Source organism: Nansenia antarctica (genome assembly GCF_963989245.1).
Source record: "Nansenia antarctica genome assembly, chromosome: 4".
NCBI lineage: Eukaryota > Metazoa > Chordata > Actinopteri > Argentiniformes > Microstomatidae > Nansenia > Nansenia antarctica.
Window position 1 is genome coordinate 60242352 of NC_137689.1, and position 19746 is coordinate 60262097.

The 19746-nt window shown below is 43.3% G+C and overlaps 1 protein-coding gene across 1 annotated transcript; it reads right to left on the bottom strand.

Annotated features, from left to right (window-relative positions):
* Positions 1-1606: 1606 nt before the first annotated feature.
* On the bottom strand, positions 1607-4085 carry LOC308156658 (tubulin beta-4B chain). Its single transcript, XM_080530056.1, has 4 exons — positions 3979-4085; positions 3313-3421; positions 3068-3178; positions 1607-2763 (listed from the first exon to the last, which is right to left on the bottom strand). Exons 1-4 carry the CDS (start codon positions 4033-4035, stop codon positions 1703-1705), a joined length of 1338 nt encoding a protein of 445 aa, XP_080386182.1. The 5' UTR covers positions 4036-4085; the 3' UTR covers positions 1607-1702.
* Positions 4086-19746: the final 15661 nt, after the last annotated feature.

The window sequence follows — 19746 nt, forward strand, 5'->3', positions numbered from 1 at the left end:
AGAACATGAGAATTGCGCCAAAGAGAGTTTGAATTTTGTCAGCTGTAAAGCGGATGTGTTTCCTAGAACATGTACATGCAATTGCGTATCACATTATTGCATTACAATTTGAATATTGACTCAAATAACGCAGGCAAAAGTGGCAAATGAATATGCTATTTTGGGATTGCATAGTAATTTTCACATTAGAATGAACTTTTGAATTTTGTCAGCTACAAAGCAGCGCATGACTTTGCTTTGCATTATCATTTTAATATTGACAGCAAATGTGGTACAACAGGTACATGAAAATGCAAATGCAAATCATTTGAATTTGAATATTGTCTGAAAGAATGCATGCAAAAGTGGAACATGCAAATGCAATCTCAAATTTCATTAACATTTGAATTAAGTTTATGCTTCCATAGTTTAATAGCCACTACTAACTTCAGTCATTTGCATAATGAGTATAGTGCTGGCTCAAAAAAAAGAGTTCATCATTTGTGGCCAGTCACCTCAAATGAGGTCTCTGACATGGTTGGAATCAGTGACGTTGTTAGGCCTGGGCATCTAGCCCTGAATGTTTTATGAATAGCCCTGGATCTCTGGATCCTGGGGGGGGGAGAAAAGTCTACTTTCAAGGTAAGGAACCATCTGCCTTTAAAAAAATAAAATACTGAACCAGCCTTTTAATGCAGAATGCATCGTTTCCTGGCCTCACAAACCACCAGACGGCAATATAGCTTAATTTATAGCATACAGACGTACCTTCACATGGCAAGTGCAGGGCAGGAACATGTACCAGTAGACTAGAAAGGGTGGCTGCATCCAAACGTTCATACTTTACACTATTAGTTGGCATTCTGTGGCCTTTTCTGAATTGTTACGAGCACGACTCCTCTGTCTTACTTGCTTTTTGAAAATATGTATGGGAACCTAGATCTTCTTCTCCAATGTGTCTTCAGTAGGACGCGACTGGAGGATGGTGGGGAGGACGACTAACAATGAGAAGAAAGTATGCAAGATAAGAACATTCTTCAGTAGGGAAAATGTGGCAAAAGGCATAAGGCCTATGCATAAAATGACAGGACGTCATACCAAATTTGCCTTTCAATGTAGTATGTATTCAATGGACGCTATTCATAAAGCACTCAATTTCAGTCCCAATACGCTGACAAGTCATTTGTGGACACAAACATGTGGCGCTGACATGAAAATGATGATATTTGGCTGCCAAACATGCTCCAACTTTAATAAAATGTAATATTGTTAATGATTTTTAAAAATGGTTGAGGTATAGCGACTGGTCATCACACTAGCTACTTTACTGTACCAGTATATATTTTGAAAACATACAGAAATAGTTGCGATATCCCATAGCTTCACTAACAGTAGCCTATCTAACCAGTAATAGCCTAACAAAACTGTTCAGAGCGCATCTCATTCAAGGATTTTCCACTACAAACTTTTGTGAATGTTTGTTGAAATGAATCAAAACAGGCATATCTGTCATATTATGAGTGGGACATAATTTCCCAATTCCTGCACACATGTTGAATATTACCAGTGTAGGCCTACTGTGCATAGGCTTAATGTGTATTAATTTAAAAGAAACTCAAAGAAAAAATGCTATCAAAGTCATGCCTTTAATTGAAAGTTTGAGAACACAAACAGTTAGAATGACAGACATCATTAGTGAAAAGTGAAGTACTTTTGACACATTTTAAGCCAACTCTTCCTCGCCCTCCTCCTCAAACTCTCCCTCCTCCTCAGCTGTGGCATCCTGGTACTGCTGGTACTCGGACACCAGGTCATTCATGTTGCTCTCGGCCTCAGTGAACTCCATCTCATCCATGCCCTCCCCGGTGTACCAGTGCAGGAAAGCCTTACGGCGGAACATGGCGGTGAACTGCTCTGAGATACGCTTAAACAGCTCCTGGATGGCAGTGCTGTTGCCGATGAAGGTGGCAGCCATCTTGAGGCCACGGGGTGGGATGTCACACACGGCCGTCTTGACGTTGTTGGGGATCCATTCCACGAAGTAGCTGCTGTTCTTGTTCTGCACGTTCAGCATCTGCTCATCCACCTCCTTCATGGACATGCGGCCACGGAAGATTGCAGCCACTGTGAGGTAGCGCCCGTGGCGTGGATCGCAGGCAGCCATCATGTTCTTGGCATCAAACATCTGCTGTGTGAGCTCGGGTACAGTCAGGGCTCTGTACTGCTGGCTGCCCCTGCTGGTCAAGGGGGCGAAGCCTGGCATGAAGAAATGCAGACGTGGGAAGGGCACCATGTTGACAGCCAGTTTACGCAGGTCAGCATTGAGTTGGCCAGGGAAGCGAAGGCAGGTTGTCACTCCGCTCATGGTAGCTGACACCAGGTGATTGAGGTCCCCATAAGTGGGCGTGGTGAGTTTCAGTGTGCGGAAGCAGATATCGTAAAGAGCCTCATTGTCAATGCAGTAGGTCTCGTCTGTGTTCTCAACCAGCTGGTGGACTGAGAGGGTGGCGTTGTACGGCTCGACTACAGTGTCTGATACTTTGGGGGAAGGCACCACGCTGAATGTGTTCATGATGCGGTCAGGGTACTCCTCACGGATCTTACTGATGAGCAGGGTGCCCATACCAGAGCCCGTGCCCCCTCCCAGGGAGTGGGTGAGCTGGAAGCCTTGGAGGCAGTCACAGCTCTCTGCCTCCTTTCTCACCACATCGAGAACAGAGTCCACCAGCTCTGCACCCTCTGTGTAGTGACCCTTGGCCCAGTTGTTTCCAGCTCCACTCTGGCCTAACAAGACAAATAAATTGCGTCATATTTTCGACAACACAAATTGCAAATGGTGCAAAACAATAGGCTCACTGTGTTCTGTACAATTTTGAGGTTTGAACAGGCCTTGTATGGACAATAATAATGGGACTACAGCCAGTCTTGGCATCAATCCACTACACTACAATCTATGATTTACATGATTTGGCCCAATAGTACTTGAGGGGGGGGGGGATGCACATTTCAGGTGTAATAGTAACAGTTATATTGCACGTCCATCTTCAGGATTAAAAACCTAAGAATAAGAAACATTAACTGGGCTCACCAAAGACAAAGTTGTCAGGTCTGAAGATCTGCCCAAAGGGACCAGACCTTACGGAGTCCATTGTGCCAGGCTCCAAGTCGACCAACACGGCACGTGGGACATACTTGCCACCTGATAAAAAGATAGGGTGTTATATGCTTTGTGGACTACGCAGCTACCATCAGCATGAGCAAATTACGCACGTACTTCACACACTCAAAATGGTGAATGGATTAAGATCAATGAAAAAGGATCAATGGACCTACCGCTGGCTTCGTTGTAATAAACATTGATCCTCTCCAGCTGCAGGTCGCTGTCCCCGTGGTAGGAGCCTGTGGGATCGATGCCATGTTCGTCGCTGATCACTTCCCAAAACTAGAGGGGGAGGGAATTACGGAACAAGAGCACCTTCACGTTAACGGTGGAAAAGTGTACTACAGACTGTTTTCGACGGTTACAGACTATATGTAGCTAGATGGTCGCCACACACCCGGCGGCTCGGGCGCCGACCTGCCTCTTTAGCCGCCGTATTATTATAACGTTGCTCAACGTTTAGTCTTTTAAGGGCTCCGGTGTGCTCTCCTGTCAATCCTAGTGCCACCCAGAATGTTCCATTACAAGAAATACGCCCACATTTAAATAAACGAATTCCGTGTCTAGTCTGTGCTAGTTAGCTTTAGCCACATCTAGCCTACTGTACAATTTCAGCTAAGTCATTGGCTGCGGTGACAGGTGGTGGACACCGAAACCTTCTGTAAAAATAAGCCCGTGTTGAGCAACGTCACGTTAAACGGCTGCAGGGACCCAGGTCGACGCCGGTGTCTGTAACCGTCGACATCAGCTACTTCTAATATAAAAATATATTTTACAAAATTTGAATTTTTTCATTTTATTTACTTGTCTAATGAATTAGTAAATTAATTCAAACTCACCTTCGCTCCGATTTGGTTCCCACACTGTCCGGCCTGCAAGTGAACAATTTCCCTCATGTTTAACAAGAAAAGGCGACGATGTGGCTTCTTACAAGTGTACAGGGCAACTGACGTCGAACTAATGGCGCGGACGGAGAGGACGGAATTTATACGCTGTGACAACGAAGGAACATGGACGCGATTGGTTTGAAAACCCGTCATTCGTAATATAAAGGCATCTCATTGGGTGGCGAACGTGTATTCGTCGTTTTGATTGGCTGTTACGACACAGTACACTGTTGTCAATGGTAATCGAAATAGAAACATTGACCAGTCGCTGGGATACCTTTGTATCCTTTGTTACTAGGTACGCTAGGACCGGTGATACAAAGCTGGTCAACAAGATAGCAATGTATCCAAGCACCCATCAAGTTAGATAGCCTACATGTTAGAACATGTCCAACTCTGACAGCTCTATTATAACACTCTCAGAGTGTTTTCATCTTGTAAGAAATGCTATAGCTACATGCAGAGTGCAGAATGCTAAAGCTACATGCAGAGTGCAGAATGCTATAGCTACATGCAGAGTGCTGAATGCTATAGCTACGTGCAGAGTGACTCAACATCTTTTCATCTTTTTTGATATATATATATATATAATGGAAAATATGTTGTACTCTCAGAGTGACTCTGCATGTAGCTATAGCATTTCTTACAAGATGAAAACATCGTCAGCAACTGCAACGTGGAGTTATTGTTTAATGTTATTGTTAAATTCACCATATCAGTGAATTATAACATCTAGACTTAAAAAAAAAAAATGCAATTCAATACTATCATGCATAGGCCTACATTATGACTTGGGTGTAAAAGCGGACTTTGAACACGGTGGTACATGTCATAAACTGCAGTATAGTTTGCCAGAAGGAAGGGCAATGAAAGACATTGGAATAAAGTAATAGCTCCAAGCTCCCCTAGATGAGGCTTCTTCATGCATTAGCATGGCCATTTTTATTTGCAGAACGAGGGATTTGCGGTGAACTACCTAACCACTTTAGTGTCCTACTAACCCTAATTCTATAGCATCCTAATAGAATGACACCTGACGACCGAGGCTAGGTTAACAAAGAGTGCAGGAACTGGCCAGTGTAATGCAGCACCTGTATGCATACTGAGAAGAGGGAGGAGAAGATGACATTGTCAAAATGAGGACATGGGAAAATTCTCATCCATTCAAGGATGTTTCCATTGTCCTCATTTAACTAGACTTCCTTTGATTTGTCCTTTTTGTTGTTGTTGAAAAAAGGCAGTGAGCTGAGGCCAGTTGAATTAGATTGGCTTTAACAATCTAGGCAACTGAATATTCAAGCAGCAAGTGGAGGTACTCTTAACAACATGTTTGTATGGTACCATCTTTAAGCTTAAGGCTTGACCATGAGGAAGTACCGGTGCACTGGTTTCAAATTCATGTATTCAAATAATGACGTAAACTCTGGAGATGTTATCCTCCTATGATACATTACTGCACTAGTCAGGCAATCTGTTGAACACTCTTGCTCAAAATAGCTGCTGAGTATTGTAAAGGTTGGGTAGTCGTGGGTGAGGTCAAGTAAGTTGCCCGCAGAAATGTCCTAATATTATGCAGTGACAATGACGAGAGCTGCTGTCCATACACTGTTAAAAAAAGAAAAAGAAATGCTTACATGCTAAAGGTGACAAAGTGCAGAGTGCAAAAGGAGCAAACATTTTAGCAAAGGATCAGTGCTAGCTAACTAGCAAGCCAATAGACAGCTCCCTGTTCTGTGTACATGAATGAATGAATGAATGAATGAATGAATGGTCTTTATTGTCATTGATATAGTACAGGTACCAAACAACGAAATTTGGGAATCTCATGCTGACTCATTGAGTTTCCCCTCAAGACAGTGCTGCAGCAAGCCATTAGACAGCTCCCTGTTCTGTGTACATGCTCATGCTGACTCATTGCGTTTCCCCTCAAGACAGTGCTGCTGTAGAGGGAAATATAACCTGAAATGGGATGCAGACTCAATAAAAATACCTAGGTGTTAATCTGCCAAAAGATGTCTCAAAATGATCTGATCTTAATTATAGCCCTTTGAATGTAAAACTAAAATCAGATGTACTACGGTGGAGCCTCATTCCCTTCTTGAGTTGGAGCTCCAGGGTGGAGTCTGTTAAGATGAACATCCTACCAAGGTTGTTGTATTTATTTCAGACTCTCCCAAAGCAATTTATAGAATGGGACAAATTAATATCTAGATATCTATGGCAAGGGAAACAACCCAGAATCAGATACAAAACGCTACAGTTAAGAAAAGAAAATGGGGGATTTGGCCTTCCTTGCTTACGAGAATACTATTGCGCAGCTCAATTGAGGCCTATAGTCTGTTGGTGTACCTGTACCCCATCATACTCTGCAAGATGGAAGGAAATTGAGAGTGCAATGACAGAAGGGGTTCAAATAGCAGCTATAGTTGCAGATAGTGAATTAATAAACAACATGACAAATACAAATAATCCCTGGATTAATATAGCATTGAAGATTTGGCAGGAGATAGTGAAATTGTGTGGTATGAGAGACTCACTTAAAATGCTAAGATGGTGTGCATACGACCCTCTAAACAAAATGGATGCTAGATTTAAAATGTGGGTTGAAAAAGGCCTTTCAAGCTTTTTGGCGGGAGATTCACAGAAACCTGGAAGCTATTTTTGAGATGAACATGCCCTTCAAGTGTGACACCTTATACCAGGGGAACATTTCATTTGAAAAGTGGGACACTAACGATAGAAAATCTATATTGAAACTTCTGGTAGCAAGTAAAAAGGCTATCACAAGAAAATAGTTAAAGCCAGATGTACCTACAATGGATGAATGGATAGATATAATTCATGATATATATATATATATAATGGAAAAGATGTTGTTCTCTCTTAGAATTCAGGTAGAAAAATCCTATCGGATCTGGACGAAATGGACGGGATATGTTAAACCTATACGGTCAGATTTTTGAAAAGAACATAAGAGGGTTATGTCATTTTGTTTATTTTACTTTAATCTTTTTCTATTCTAATCTGTGTGATATGTAAGGTGAAAGCTCCCCAAGTTCATTCTCTATTTTGTTTTGTTTTACTTAATCTAAAAAAGGAAAAATACTTTGGTCATAGGAACTGTGTTGATTGTGTTATATTGACTGCATGGCGATTATTGAAACCAATTACCAATGATAATAAAAAAATAAAAAGACAGTGCAGCTGTACGGTATGAGACAGCACTTACATTATTCAAAGCTAACATGAGAACATGCGCTGTGTGGGTTGGATGTGTGTGTGTGTGTGTGTGTGTGTGTGTGTGTGTGTGTGTGTGTGTGTTTTCATCCTCTGTACGTGAGGCTAGGCAAGTGCAGGTTTGAAATAGATTAAAGGGGAGTGAGTAAGCTGTCATGAGGTATTAATGTAATTGTTCTTGGTCCTGTATGCCATCTGCTAGTATGGGATGGAACTGCCAGCTCATCTGATAGGGTAGGCAATGGTACAGGTGATGACATAAGAATTATGTACACAGACACACTGTAGTAAACACCCTCACGCATATCTACACAAGTATACACACATATTAGGAATTAATCCCCCCCGCCCTAAAAATCTATAATTTTTAATTACAGGTATAAAGCACTCCTTTCCCAAGAATACAGAGATTCCAGACAAGTGTTAAAGTAAAGTTCAACCATGAAAAATCACCTTCTGTTTAAGCATGCACAAATATGTGTGTAATATAGGCCTACTTGCCCCGCAATCTCCTCCATAGAACAATCTAAGCGAATAATAAATGGCATAATCCTCAACTATTAACGCATTTACATCTTTACATAAACACTGAGCAGTAAATTCAACAAAGATGGACCAGTGGACATGATGCATACGTGCAAAGGGTGAAATTGTGAAATTGAAAACTAGGCTTGCAAAAGAAGGGGTAAGAGAGATAAATTATTCAGATCCTAGATTGCCTTTCACTGACCAACTGGGTTTTCCATAATTCATGACCCAGTGACACAACACACCCCAGTTCACCCTAGGTTGACAGAACCAATGTGACACAATGGTACTCCCTCAAGTGAACTCATAAAAGTCTAAATTAAGTCGCTCTTTGTGCTCATGTTACACTGATTAATATTGATCATAATCATTGCTATAATTGTCATTATTACTTATAGACTATTTTATTTAAACTGAACAGGTAGATGGTCTTCCAGCTAGGCTCTAGGCCTGCCGCAACTCCACCGGTGCCTACTGGTTAGCTGCAGGGTCATCAGCTGGGGACCACCGCTCACAGATATTTTGCCCCTTAACCCAGAACATCTCCTGGTGACTCCCTGACACTCCCTACAGCAAACCTTCTTCAGGAGGTGCTCCCTATGCCTTGTCTCGCCTTCTCAACCAGAGCCAAAAGCTTGCCTTCTCCGCCTCCTCCGATATCTCCCTGGTTGCCTTGTGCAGTCTGGATACCCCATAGCCCTAGGTCCTTTTGCAGACGCGTTGCTGAGTCTCCAACAAAGCCTCTGCCGCCCACTTCCTTTCTTATACAACTTGTACAGTGTCCTGTTTGATCCTGATGCAGATGCTGATCTGCTCGCAGGATCACCTGCCTCACCTCGCTGAGTTTGGAGGGGGACACATCAAACTGATGGTTCTGCAGGCTTAGGCACGTAGCCTAATCATTGTATTTTATATCGTTGGAAAGCCTGATTAGTCACCTTTACAACGAGGTACAACTTGTAAGGATCATGCATTCGTGGAATGAGCAACACAGCTAAATGTGTGGGTTTATTTATAATTTGCCAAAATCCCCTGCAATATTCTTCTGTTGGTATTCACTCTAGTTTTGAGTTGCTTGGTGGATTGGATGATTGCACTCTCCCACAGTAATAAGGAAAAAACAACACATATTGGCAATTTTTACACTTTTTACACTGTCAGGGACCTCAGTAGTGTGTGGAAGATCCATACATCACAACAGCTTGGCACCTCCTCCTCATGCTGGTCACCAGCCTGGTCAAACACTGCTATGCAACATGGTTGCGTTGGTTACTCTGGCACATACAGCACGCCCAAGCTAATCCCACAAATGTTCAATTGGGTTGAGGTCTGGACTGGCAGGCCATTCCATCCTCTCCACTCTCAAATTCTGGAGGTACTCTGTGATGATCCTGGCTCTGTGGGAGCGAGTGTTGTCCTGGAGGATGGAGTTAGGTCCCAGATTCGGTCCCACTGGCTCCAGAATATCATTCCGATATATATATCATTCCGATATCTCACTGCATTGAGATTGCATTCAATGATGACAACTCAAAACGAGAGTGAATAACAGAAGAATACTGCAGGGGATTTTGGCACATTTTCTTGGGCCGCTACCCACACGGGAGGAATAATCGACCAAAATAACGGTTCCAATTTTTTGGGAGGAGTTTATATATAAGAGTACTATTGAAGCACTCAGAAAATTGTTAAAATGGAAGACTAATTTACTAACTCACTCAAACTCTCCATTTGGAGGCCTCCCCCCCCCCACACACACACAAGACACCACCATTTTGTAAATTTATTTAATTTAGTACTTTCATTAGTCATTTGTATGTTTTACCATGTTACACTCAGCCAATTTCCATAGCAGAAACCACTATATGAAGCTTAGCAGTAGGAAAAAGTTTTCTACTTTGTGTTACAATCTTCTTTATTCAAACTAGAATGTAAAATCAAACCCTTTATCATCTGACCTTGTTTAAAATAGGCCTATGATGGTCAGATAACCATGTATCACTTTTCCTTATAGGGATAGAAAAGACAATGGTGCAATGTGATACATTGCTTTTCTAGTTTCGGTTTGCATTTCCCATGCAAAGCTTCCCTGTCCCTGTGGAAACAACAGAGAGTATAACTGCCTGCTGTGTGTGTGTGTGTGTGTGTGTGTGTGTGTGTGTGTGTGTGTGTGTGTGTGTGTGTGTGTGAGAGAGAGAGAGAGAGAGAGAGAGAGAGAGAGAGAGAGAGAGAGAGTGACAGAGCAAGAAAGCGAGAGGGGGGTTTATATAAGAAACAAACTGCTTCCCTCTGCTGGTGGAAAAAAGGTAACAAGGTTACATACAGATACAGCAGTTGTGTCATGTGTCATTGTCTTTGGTGAACAGATAAATCAATATACACTGAACAAAAATATGAACACAACACTTTTGTTTTTGCTCCTAAGACTTTTTCTATGTACACAAAAGGCCTATTTCTCTCAAATTGTGTACACAAATCTGTTCAAATCTGTGTTAGTGAGCACTTCTCCTTTACCGAGATAATCCATCCACCTGACAGGGGTGGCATATCCAGATGCTTATTAGACAGCATGATTATTGCACAGATGGGCCTTAGGCTGGTCACAATAAAAGGCCACTCTAACATGTGCAGTTTTATCACACAGCACAATGCCACAGGGGTACGTTGGCAGAGAAGGTCAGTTAGGTACTGGGGGGGGCATCTGTGGAGGGATTTGTAGGTGAGAAGGAGGATTTTGTATGTGATACGGGACTTGACCGGAAGCCAGTGGAGGTGAATGAGGGTGAGAGTGATGTGCTGCCAGGGCTTGGTGTGGGTGAGAACCCTGGCAGCTGAGTTCTGCACATACTGGAGCCTGTGGCCCCGAACAGGACTCCATTGCAATAGTCCAGGCGGGAGGTGAAATGAAATAGGATAACCCTTCAATAGATAGATAGATAGATAGATAGATTCATTCACAACTTAAGTTTCACGTTATCAATCAATCAATCAATCAAACAAGTCATCAAATAAAAAAGAACAATGCTTCATTATCAGGCCAGTTCATGACAGAATAGCGGTGCTCTGTAGGCTAGCAACCCGTGCTCCTACCCTGCCAGTCTGCACTGATATTAGAGGACTGGTAACAACAATGCAACAATTTCGCAGCTGAACATTAGTTACATTTCAGGCGTCAAAGGGGGGAAATGCAACATGGAAATATGTCAAAATGCGGGACTGTCATGCACAAATCAGCCTTAAAACATGTAACGTTAGATAGCTAACCTTAGACACACAGCTAGACACATTGACATAATAGCATTTTTTTGTTATGCTTGTTATAAAGGTATATAATACATTGAAATTACATTAAACTAAGATAATACGATGGTTATCATCATTTTTTAAAATCTTTAGTAGCGAAGAAAATAATTACATTAATGTTTTTTTTTTCCTGCTTGTCTTCCTGCTTATCTTCTTGCCGATGATTCGCAAGGCATTCTGGAATTTGTTCGGAGTGTGTATCTGAAAGAAATCAGTTTGGAGGGCTATGTAGCCATGCAAGGCACTGGGAGCAATTTGGGTTTCAGTGTCTTGCCCAAGGACACTTCGACATGTGGCCAGCCAGGGCTCGAACCGCCGATCTTGCGATCATTAGACGGCGGCTGTACCTCCTGCGCCACAGCCGCCCCATTCAGAACAAGCAACAAAAAAAACGCTTAAGCAAGCCCACTAATAAACTGTACATAATACATATACTAAATAGACTAAAATCTGCTTCCTTTGGTTTTCACGTTATCATTGAAATAGCCTGGGTTGGTGATGTTGCCTGCTGGGTCGTAAAACGCCACCGCAATAAACATTCCACTCCCATTGGTCGCCAAGCCGACGCCCACTTGCTTTGAGGACTTCCAGACCATCTGTGTGAAGTTACCTAGGAAGGGAGTCAGCACAAATCAAAAGGATGTCATTCCAACAGACAGCCCAGACACAGCATACGTCAGCACTATGTAGGCTGAGTATCAATCAATAGCATCAGCAAAATGCATCGTATTGACAGTGGGACGACGTAAACATTTAGTGAATTTTGCCTGTAGGTGTAGCATCAGCAAAAGGCATAATATTCACAGTGGGACGTAAGCGGGGTGGCAAAGGCAGAAACCACCCAACTTGTAACCCGAACATTACTGACCCAACTTGTAACCCCAACGTTGCTGACCTGAATTGTTACCTGAACTTTGCTGACCCGACTTGTAACCTGAACGTTGCTTGTTAGAATCACGCACTAACCCTAACCCTATTTTTGTGCTAATCGTTGCTAATTGTTGTTGTTTATGTTAAAGTGACTGGCCCGATCGAGGTGTTATCGCGATGACACTGCGGTCGCTGAGATTGGATTTCCGTCAAGGACCATTGGACATGCACCCCACCCCATCAACCCGCCGTTGTTGACTATTGACTTTTGACTGACCCGATCGAGGTGTTATCGGTCGCCGAGATTGGACTTCCATCAAGGACCATATACATGGACATGCACCGTCCAGCACATGGCAGCACTGATTAGATTAGACACACCATTTGGTTATACAAGGCAGTAATGTGGTGTTATTATTAGTGACACGGTATGCTTATTTAGTGTAAGCTTGATGTAGTGTAAGCAAAGTAGATGGTTATACAAGGCAGTAATGTGTTATTATTAGTGTTATTGACATGTATGCTTGTTTAGTGTAAGCAAAGATGTAACCCCTCCCTCCCCTCCCTTCCCCCACCCCTCCCCTACTGTTGTCTCGTGTCCCCTCCCCCTCATCTCCCCCTCTTTTTGTAATCTTGTAATCATTGTTTTTAATCATTGTTTTCTATTGTAAAGTGCTTTGAGTTGCATTCATGTACGAAAGGCGCTACACAAATTAAGTTTCACTTCACAAAAGTTAATGCTTAATACTAATAATGTCACACAAGACGGAAGTCGTAATTCACGTAACTCTTACGCAACGAATCTTACGTTTTTGACAGGCGGTCAAACTCTGGTATAGCCAGATAATATGACCCCACAGACCTATTTCTTGGTCTACAGAAACGATCCCCCAGAAAGTAATAATTTGGAGACTGTGTTAACCCATTTCTAATCATATCAATATCTTAAAGTTGCCTGGTCGCTTAGACTGTTTGTACTATCAGCCAACTCACAGATCACTTCGACATCTTTTTTAGCATTGTTGTGTTCTTCTGATAAAAATCAAGGTTATCTTACCTGCTCCACGCTGAAAACCAGGAGATGAGAATTTATACTTCTCAATCTCCTTGTACCAAGAGTCAGTCACATCGGAGCCTACAGTGTGAGTAGAGTACACATTTTACATGCCTTAGAGCACTAACTCTGAGTATTTTCGTCCCTTTTTGTGTGTACAGTATTGACCTTCATCACACTTCCCGATTCGCTTACTTTCTGTTATTGTTAGTACCGTAAACAATTGTTTTTTACAACCCCCCCCCCCCCCCTCATATGCATCAGCTACAAAGAATAACAGGAAGTATGAATACAGTGGATCACAACGGAAATAATTCCTAGGATTTTATTGTGTGCTCATTCCTCGACAGCCCATGTAAGTGTATGACATATGGCATTGATAATACCTTTTTATGTACATTTCATGACTGTCAAATAAAAACCAACCAACCAACCATCCTAGGGGTGAGGAATATTAAAATCAAATGTAGGCCTCAATGTCTGCCACACCACTGGTTTGCACCAGTGTCAGTAAATTGCAGTCGCTTTGGATAATAAAAAAAAAAAGTCTGCTAAATGGCATAGGCCTATGTAAATGTACCTGCAGAGGAAGATGTGCAGGTACATGACTCACCTGTAGGGGGTGCTGTGTTGGAGCCAGAGCGATACCAGATGTTCTCTCCGTGGCCCTTGCCACTGTTCGTGAGCGTGTTGATGCTCACTAGGTAAGATGCCCAATCCTGGGCCTCTTTGGTGAGGGCGGGGCTTAGGGAGAGAGGCCCTGCCCCATGTTGGCTACGGTATTGGTTCAGGGATTTCAGAAGAGACTGTCCAAACTCTTCCAGCTTATTGGCTATACAAGGATAGAGATGGAGAAGGAGAGGGAGAGAAAGGGAGAAGGATTATTAATTCCATAAGCAATTATTACAAATCAATACATTTAAGTATAATATGGATACATAAATCCACTATCATAGAATCCACCCCATCAGCAGCAAGTTCCATCAATTATTAAGCTACATTTAAAATGTTAATCAACGTTAATGAAAGAATAACATTTTAAAAAGGCTTTTAGTTTCATAGATTTTTGGATTGATTGAATGCCTTTTTTTTCTATTCTTGAATAGGAATTTCAATTAACTTCCTGAATTAGTGTAATTGAAAAGGAATGGACTTCCAAATTGAACATAATACTGAACTAGGTCACTGCATGTCAGCATATCACTCACCAGACCACGAGTCGCTGGTGCCCACTGTCAACGCTTGCATTTTCACAGACACATCCTCCAGGGGTTTGTTGGTGACCTTTGACCCTTTAGGGAGGACATTCTGAGCATAGTAGCCAGTGTTGGTGATGTTACCAGCAGGTTGGAAGTGTGCCACTACTATAACCATCCCTGCACTCGTGCTTGCCCTCCCGACTCCCACCTCCTGGGAGCTACGCCACACCAACTGTGTGAACTGTCCTTAAGAGGTAGAAAGGTGGACAGAGAGGATGAGTGAGGAGATAGTCGGCAGTGAAGTGATAGCCAGAATGCAAGAAACCAGGGTGAGTGATTGCTGATATATATTTCCATTAACTTGTTTTGGATTATCTAAAGTATGTGTTACAGGAATTGTGTGAAAATGGGAAATGTATGCATATCCCGGTTAATCTAGACATTTCCCAACTCACTGACCTACTGCTGTTCAAACATGCATCTCTGTCCACAGAAACCGGGAGATGTACAGATTAATCAGGGGGAATGGGCACATTTTCTGTTGCAACAGGAAATGTATAGATTAACCAGGATATGTATACATTAACCACCAAGTTATGTATCCATGTTCACACATTTCCTGTAACATACACATTCAAATTTAAGAACATATAATATCAATGCACACGTCTTAAAACATTGAATTCTATGTGGGCTCAGATAACATACTGTAGGAATGAACACTTCAGACCTTCTTTGATGTAGCACACCATGCAAAATGTAATCCTTTCTGATAATGTTTACCTGTTTTGTCCTGATGTCCTGGTTTGGAAAAGTCATAGTTCCCTTCTTGTTTGTACCAGGCATCTACAACTTCTTGACCTTATCGCAAGATAAATTATTCCATCAGGCTTTACATACAACTGCGAATTTACATGCAACTGCAGATCATTAACATATAAAGATATTTGGATTTTGCATAAGAGGGCAGACTAAGAAGATGATAGCATAATCACATATGTAAAGTTCCCGGATAGATGTATTACACAGATGTATAACCTTATACCTGACATCATAGTCAACTCAGCCGTACTGAGTCTCCTTACCTGTAGCAGTAATGTTTGCTGATCCAGTCTTGGCCCAGATATTCTCTCCATGGGGGGAGGAGGAGTTCTTCAGTACCCCCTCCCCCAGGAGTGTCTCTGCCCAAGCATGTGCTCCCTCACTCATGGTGGAGTTCAGGGTGAGGGCTGGGACCCCGTGTGCCGCCCGACGCTCATTACACACACAAAGAAATTCTCTGCAGAACTTGGCCTGGTCTGAGAGACAAATAGAGCATGCACACACACACACACACACACACACACACACACACACACACACACACACACACACACACACGTGTCAAGTGGTGATGCATTGAATGGGTTTGAACCCAGGTCTGCTGACTGCCACAGCACAGTAATAGCCCACTGAACAAACGTTGCTCCCTAATGCCTATGCTTCAGGAAGCTAATTAAAAACTTAGATGAAAAAAAAAAAGACAAGATGACTTCTCAGCCGTGGAACCACCTTTGTTACAAATGCAGAAGAGAGTTTATTTATCTTGTATGTTTTGTTTGCCTGTTTTTACATTTGTATGCCTGTGTATGGGAGAAAAACTTTAATCTTTGAAAATGTGTATAGACAATAAGGTGTGAAGTGTCTCTTACCAGAGTCCTTTCTCTGATAACCCTGACCCTGTGTCTGGGCGTCGCTGGCTCTTTCAGACTTTCCATTCTGGCACCCTGGTGGTTTGTATGCAGGTGAAGGAGATCTGCCTTTCCATCCCCCTCCACCTGTAACAACAGATAATAGGTATGTGTTAAACAATGTTTTTTTCAGAGATATGAGGATTATATCATATAATCTATGGGATTCACATTAATCACACAAGGAATTGTGATTTATAAAGGGAAAACGGTGTGGGACGTGCGTGCGTGTTATAAATCAAATATTTGTGTGCGTAAACGTTCCGGCTTTCGTAAGTTCGTTTCGTACGCACAGTTTTATAAATGACCCCCCAGGACAGTGAAAAGTCCTAAGTTCCTAACCGAATAGCGCGACTGCTGCATCCACATAGAGGCAGCGTTGCCAGGTGGCCAGCGGAGGTGGAAGAGCAGAGTGATCGGGCAGGGGTTTGGGGGCTGACCATTGCTTGCAAGTAGGGAGGGGCTGTTCCCTTTGCCCTCCCCAGTAGGCGAGCACCAGGGTCTTGAATCTGATGTGAGTTGCTACCGAGAGCCAGTGAAACCATGTGAGGAAATTACTGAGCCAGGAGATTTGGTATAGAGGGAGAACACTAGGACGGAGCCCTGGGGGACCCGGGGACAGCGATCCTCTCCACATCACCTGGAAAGAGCGATCAGCCAGGTAGGATGCAAACCAGGAGAGTACAGAGTCTTCCCAGTTCTGTTCCCAGGCCAGTTTTATTCCATTTCCTCTCAGCTGCCCGGAGCCCTATTCCACAAGCTAGCAGGGTTTCAGGCAACCAAAGGCATGTGGAGAAGATTGTGATGGCCTTGAAGTCAGTGGACAGAGAGAGTTGAAGGATGAGGAAAGAGTGGACAGGAGGGTGGAGGAGGCTGCATCAGTGGATAGAAGTGAGAAGGATTCAACAGAGGGTAGGGACGATAACACAGGAAAAGAGAGTGGTGAGGGTACGCAGGTTGCGACAAGACAGTGCAGTGTGGGTAGAGTCTGACTGGGAGGGGGTGGATTTGAGGGGAAGGGAGAAGGATAAAAAATGATGATCAGAAACTGGAAGAGGGGTAACAGTAAGATTGGAGGTCTGGGAGGATCTGGTGAAGAGAAGGTCGAGCTGATTGATCGCCTTGTGAGTCGGAGGAGAGTGGGACAGGGTAAAGTCGAAGGAGGAGAGAAGGTCAAGTACTCCAGACGAGTGAAACTTCAACTAGATGTTGAAGTCACCCAGTAGTGAGTGTGCCGTCCTCAGGGAAGAAGCCGACAAGGACATCCATCTCTTCTTATATTAAGAAGTCGCCAAACTGACCTGGGGGATGATAGATAACAACAATGTGAAGTTTGACAGTGGAGGTGACAGAAACAGCATGGAATTCGAAGGTGGATATAGACAGGTGTGACAGGGGAAGGACATTATGTAACCACTAGACTAGATTAGATGGGTTCCGAGGGGGGGTGTAGTGTCTATGTGTCCTCCTGAGGGATGAAATAACAGGGATGGGAAGAAAGCACATTGTGATATTTGCCAGTATAGAGATAGAGGGTTTGTGGGCAATACAAGATGTAGGTAGCGCTCAATACACTCAGAGTAGTGAAAATAATCAAATAGAATAAAAATACTTAGTAGTTTGGCCTTCCGCGATGGACTCCACAGATTGACTACTATGTCTTTGTGTCAGGAGGCTGTCGCAGAGGCTGTCACTCTTTGACCGTCAGGATAGAAGTGCAGTTTCTGTAATTGCTGATGACTTGAGTAGGGTTGTCTCCCATCTAACGATCAGTACAACCTGACAGACTTCACCACTCAGTCCAAATGTATTTAGTTCTAGTCAAAGCTGAGTAGGGACTTAAATACCTTGCAGATAAGTTTCAGCCCCTCCCACTGGAGATTGACAGCAATTGGTTTCAAACAGATTGTTTTCAACAGATACTAGGTCCAATGGCTTCAGTCAGGATAGCCACAGCAAACTACCAGCAACACACTGAGTTAAACAAGATTTTTTTTTTTTTTTTTTATTTGTTTTTCAGATTTTATCCCTTTTTCACCCAATTTGGTAGCCAATTTAACCCAACGTAGCATCCAATTATCCCCTGCCTATTGCATAGGATCCGCCGCACGACCCCGTGGCCGGCAGTCCCAGAGGAGGCCGCCAGGCAGACTAGGCTGACTGGCTCCTCGAGCCCAGTACCGTTATTCCGGCGCCCAGGGGGCGGTGTTGCGCGACGGATCCTAGTCCAGAAATACTCCTATACCGCCCTCGGAAGCGGCCGGCCAATATGCCGCTTCCCGTGTGCCTCGGCCATATCTGGATCTGCCGACGAGTTAAACAAGATTACCGGTACATTAATATACTCAGTCTGGAGACAGACTTCACCACAGTTACTCATGCTCCTTGATTCCTCTGCTTGTTTCCCTGTGATGTTTTGAGTAGGATGTATGAAGTGGACAACAGAGAGGATGTGAGGAATCGAATCTTTTTATTTTATTATTATTATTATTATTATTATTTAATTTTTATTTTATTTTTGACCCTTGGTCTGCGAAAGGTTCTCTATAAATACATTTTACATACTTACTAAATAACCGTTGAGAGGTTTCTAACCATTGAGAAAGGGCCAGTGCACATAATCAACGTTGTGTTACCTAATGGGGCATCCAAGGGGGTGTGAGAGGCGCCGGGTGGTAGAACGTTCTTCTCAAAGTAGCCGGCGTTGCTTATGTTGCCTCCTGGGTGGTACTGGCCAACCACAAAAGTAGTCTTCCCATCAGTGGCGAGGCCCACACCGACCTCCCTAGAGTCCCTCCAAACCACCTGGGTGAAATGGCCTAAAATGAAGCAGAAAAAGAAGATGCTTTTCTAATAGTAATGGTGAAACTACACAATTAGAAGTAGTCATTGCTAGTGGTGTTTGGAAGTGTTTGGGAGAAGCAACCGCCGCTATCAATACAGTATGGCATGAGTGTATAGCCCACAAAGATATGAGGTGGCTGTAGAATTTCTTGTTATAGATATTTTTATATATTTTTAAGTAGTCATACTGAGAGCAGTGGTTGCTTCTCCCAACCACTTCCACTAGTATGTTTAATGCTCATAGTTAAGCCAGCCAAAGAATGCTCAAGAATGGACATTAAAAAGTGTTTGGATGAGCCTACAAGACTCCAATCCTGAGGGCCTTTCTGACACACATGGAGGGAAGTTCACATCCGCTGATCTTCTCAGCTGTCCGCACTACTCTTCGCAGCGCTTTTGCGGTTTTGGACAGTGCAGTTCCCATATCAGGCAGTGATGCATCCCGTCAGGATGCTCTCGGTTGTGTTTCTGAAGAACGACCTAGGACCTTAGGCCCAAAGCCAAACTTTTTCAGCCGCCTGAGATAGAAGAGGCAACGTTATGCTTTTTTCACCACCTGGTGTTCATCAATGTGAAGCCCCAGGATCTTGATGCTGTTGACCATCTCCACAGCAGACCTGTTCATGGTGATGGGGCCTTGCCTGACAGTTATTGACCTGGTTATTGACCTGGCTGTACTGTGCCAGGCGGTTGACCTCACTTCTGTAGGCCGTCTGGTTGCCATGCAGTCATGGGTGTAGGGAGTAGAGGAGGGGGCTTAGTACATATACGGTACAGTCATGTTGGTCGATGGTCGATTGGTCAGCCGTGAGTTGGATGGTTAGTTTGGCAACAATGCGGTCCTCCGTTGATATAAGAGGTTTCTCTATGTCTGCCAGGGTTAGTGGCGTATTGCTAGCAACAGCATGTTGTTTGTTTCGCTAGCAAGTGTCTCGCATAAGCAAGCGTCTTGCAT

Coding starts and splice junctions, on each gene's coding strand:
- LOC308156658 (XM_080530056.1), bottom strand. CDS start 4,035: ATGAGGGAAATTGTTCACTTGCAGGCCGGACAGTGTGGGAACCAAATC. Junction 3,179..3,312: donor TTATTACAACGAAGCCAGCG/GTAGGTCCATTG, acceptor TCTTTTTATCAG/GTGGCAAGTATGTCCCACGT. Junction 2,764..3,067: donor ACCTGACAACTTTGTCTTTG/GTGAGCCCAGTT, acceptor TTGTCTTGTTAG/GCCAGAGTGGAGCTGGAAAC.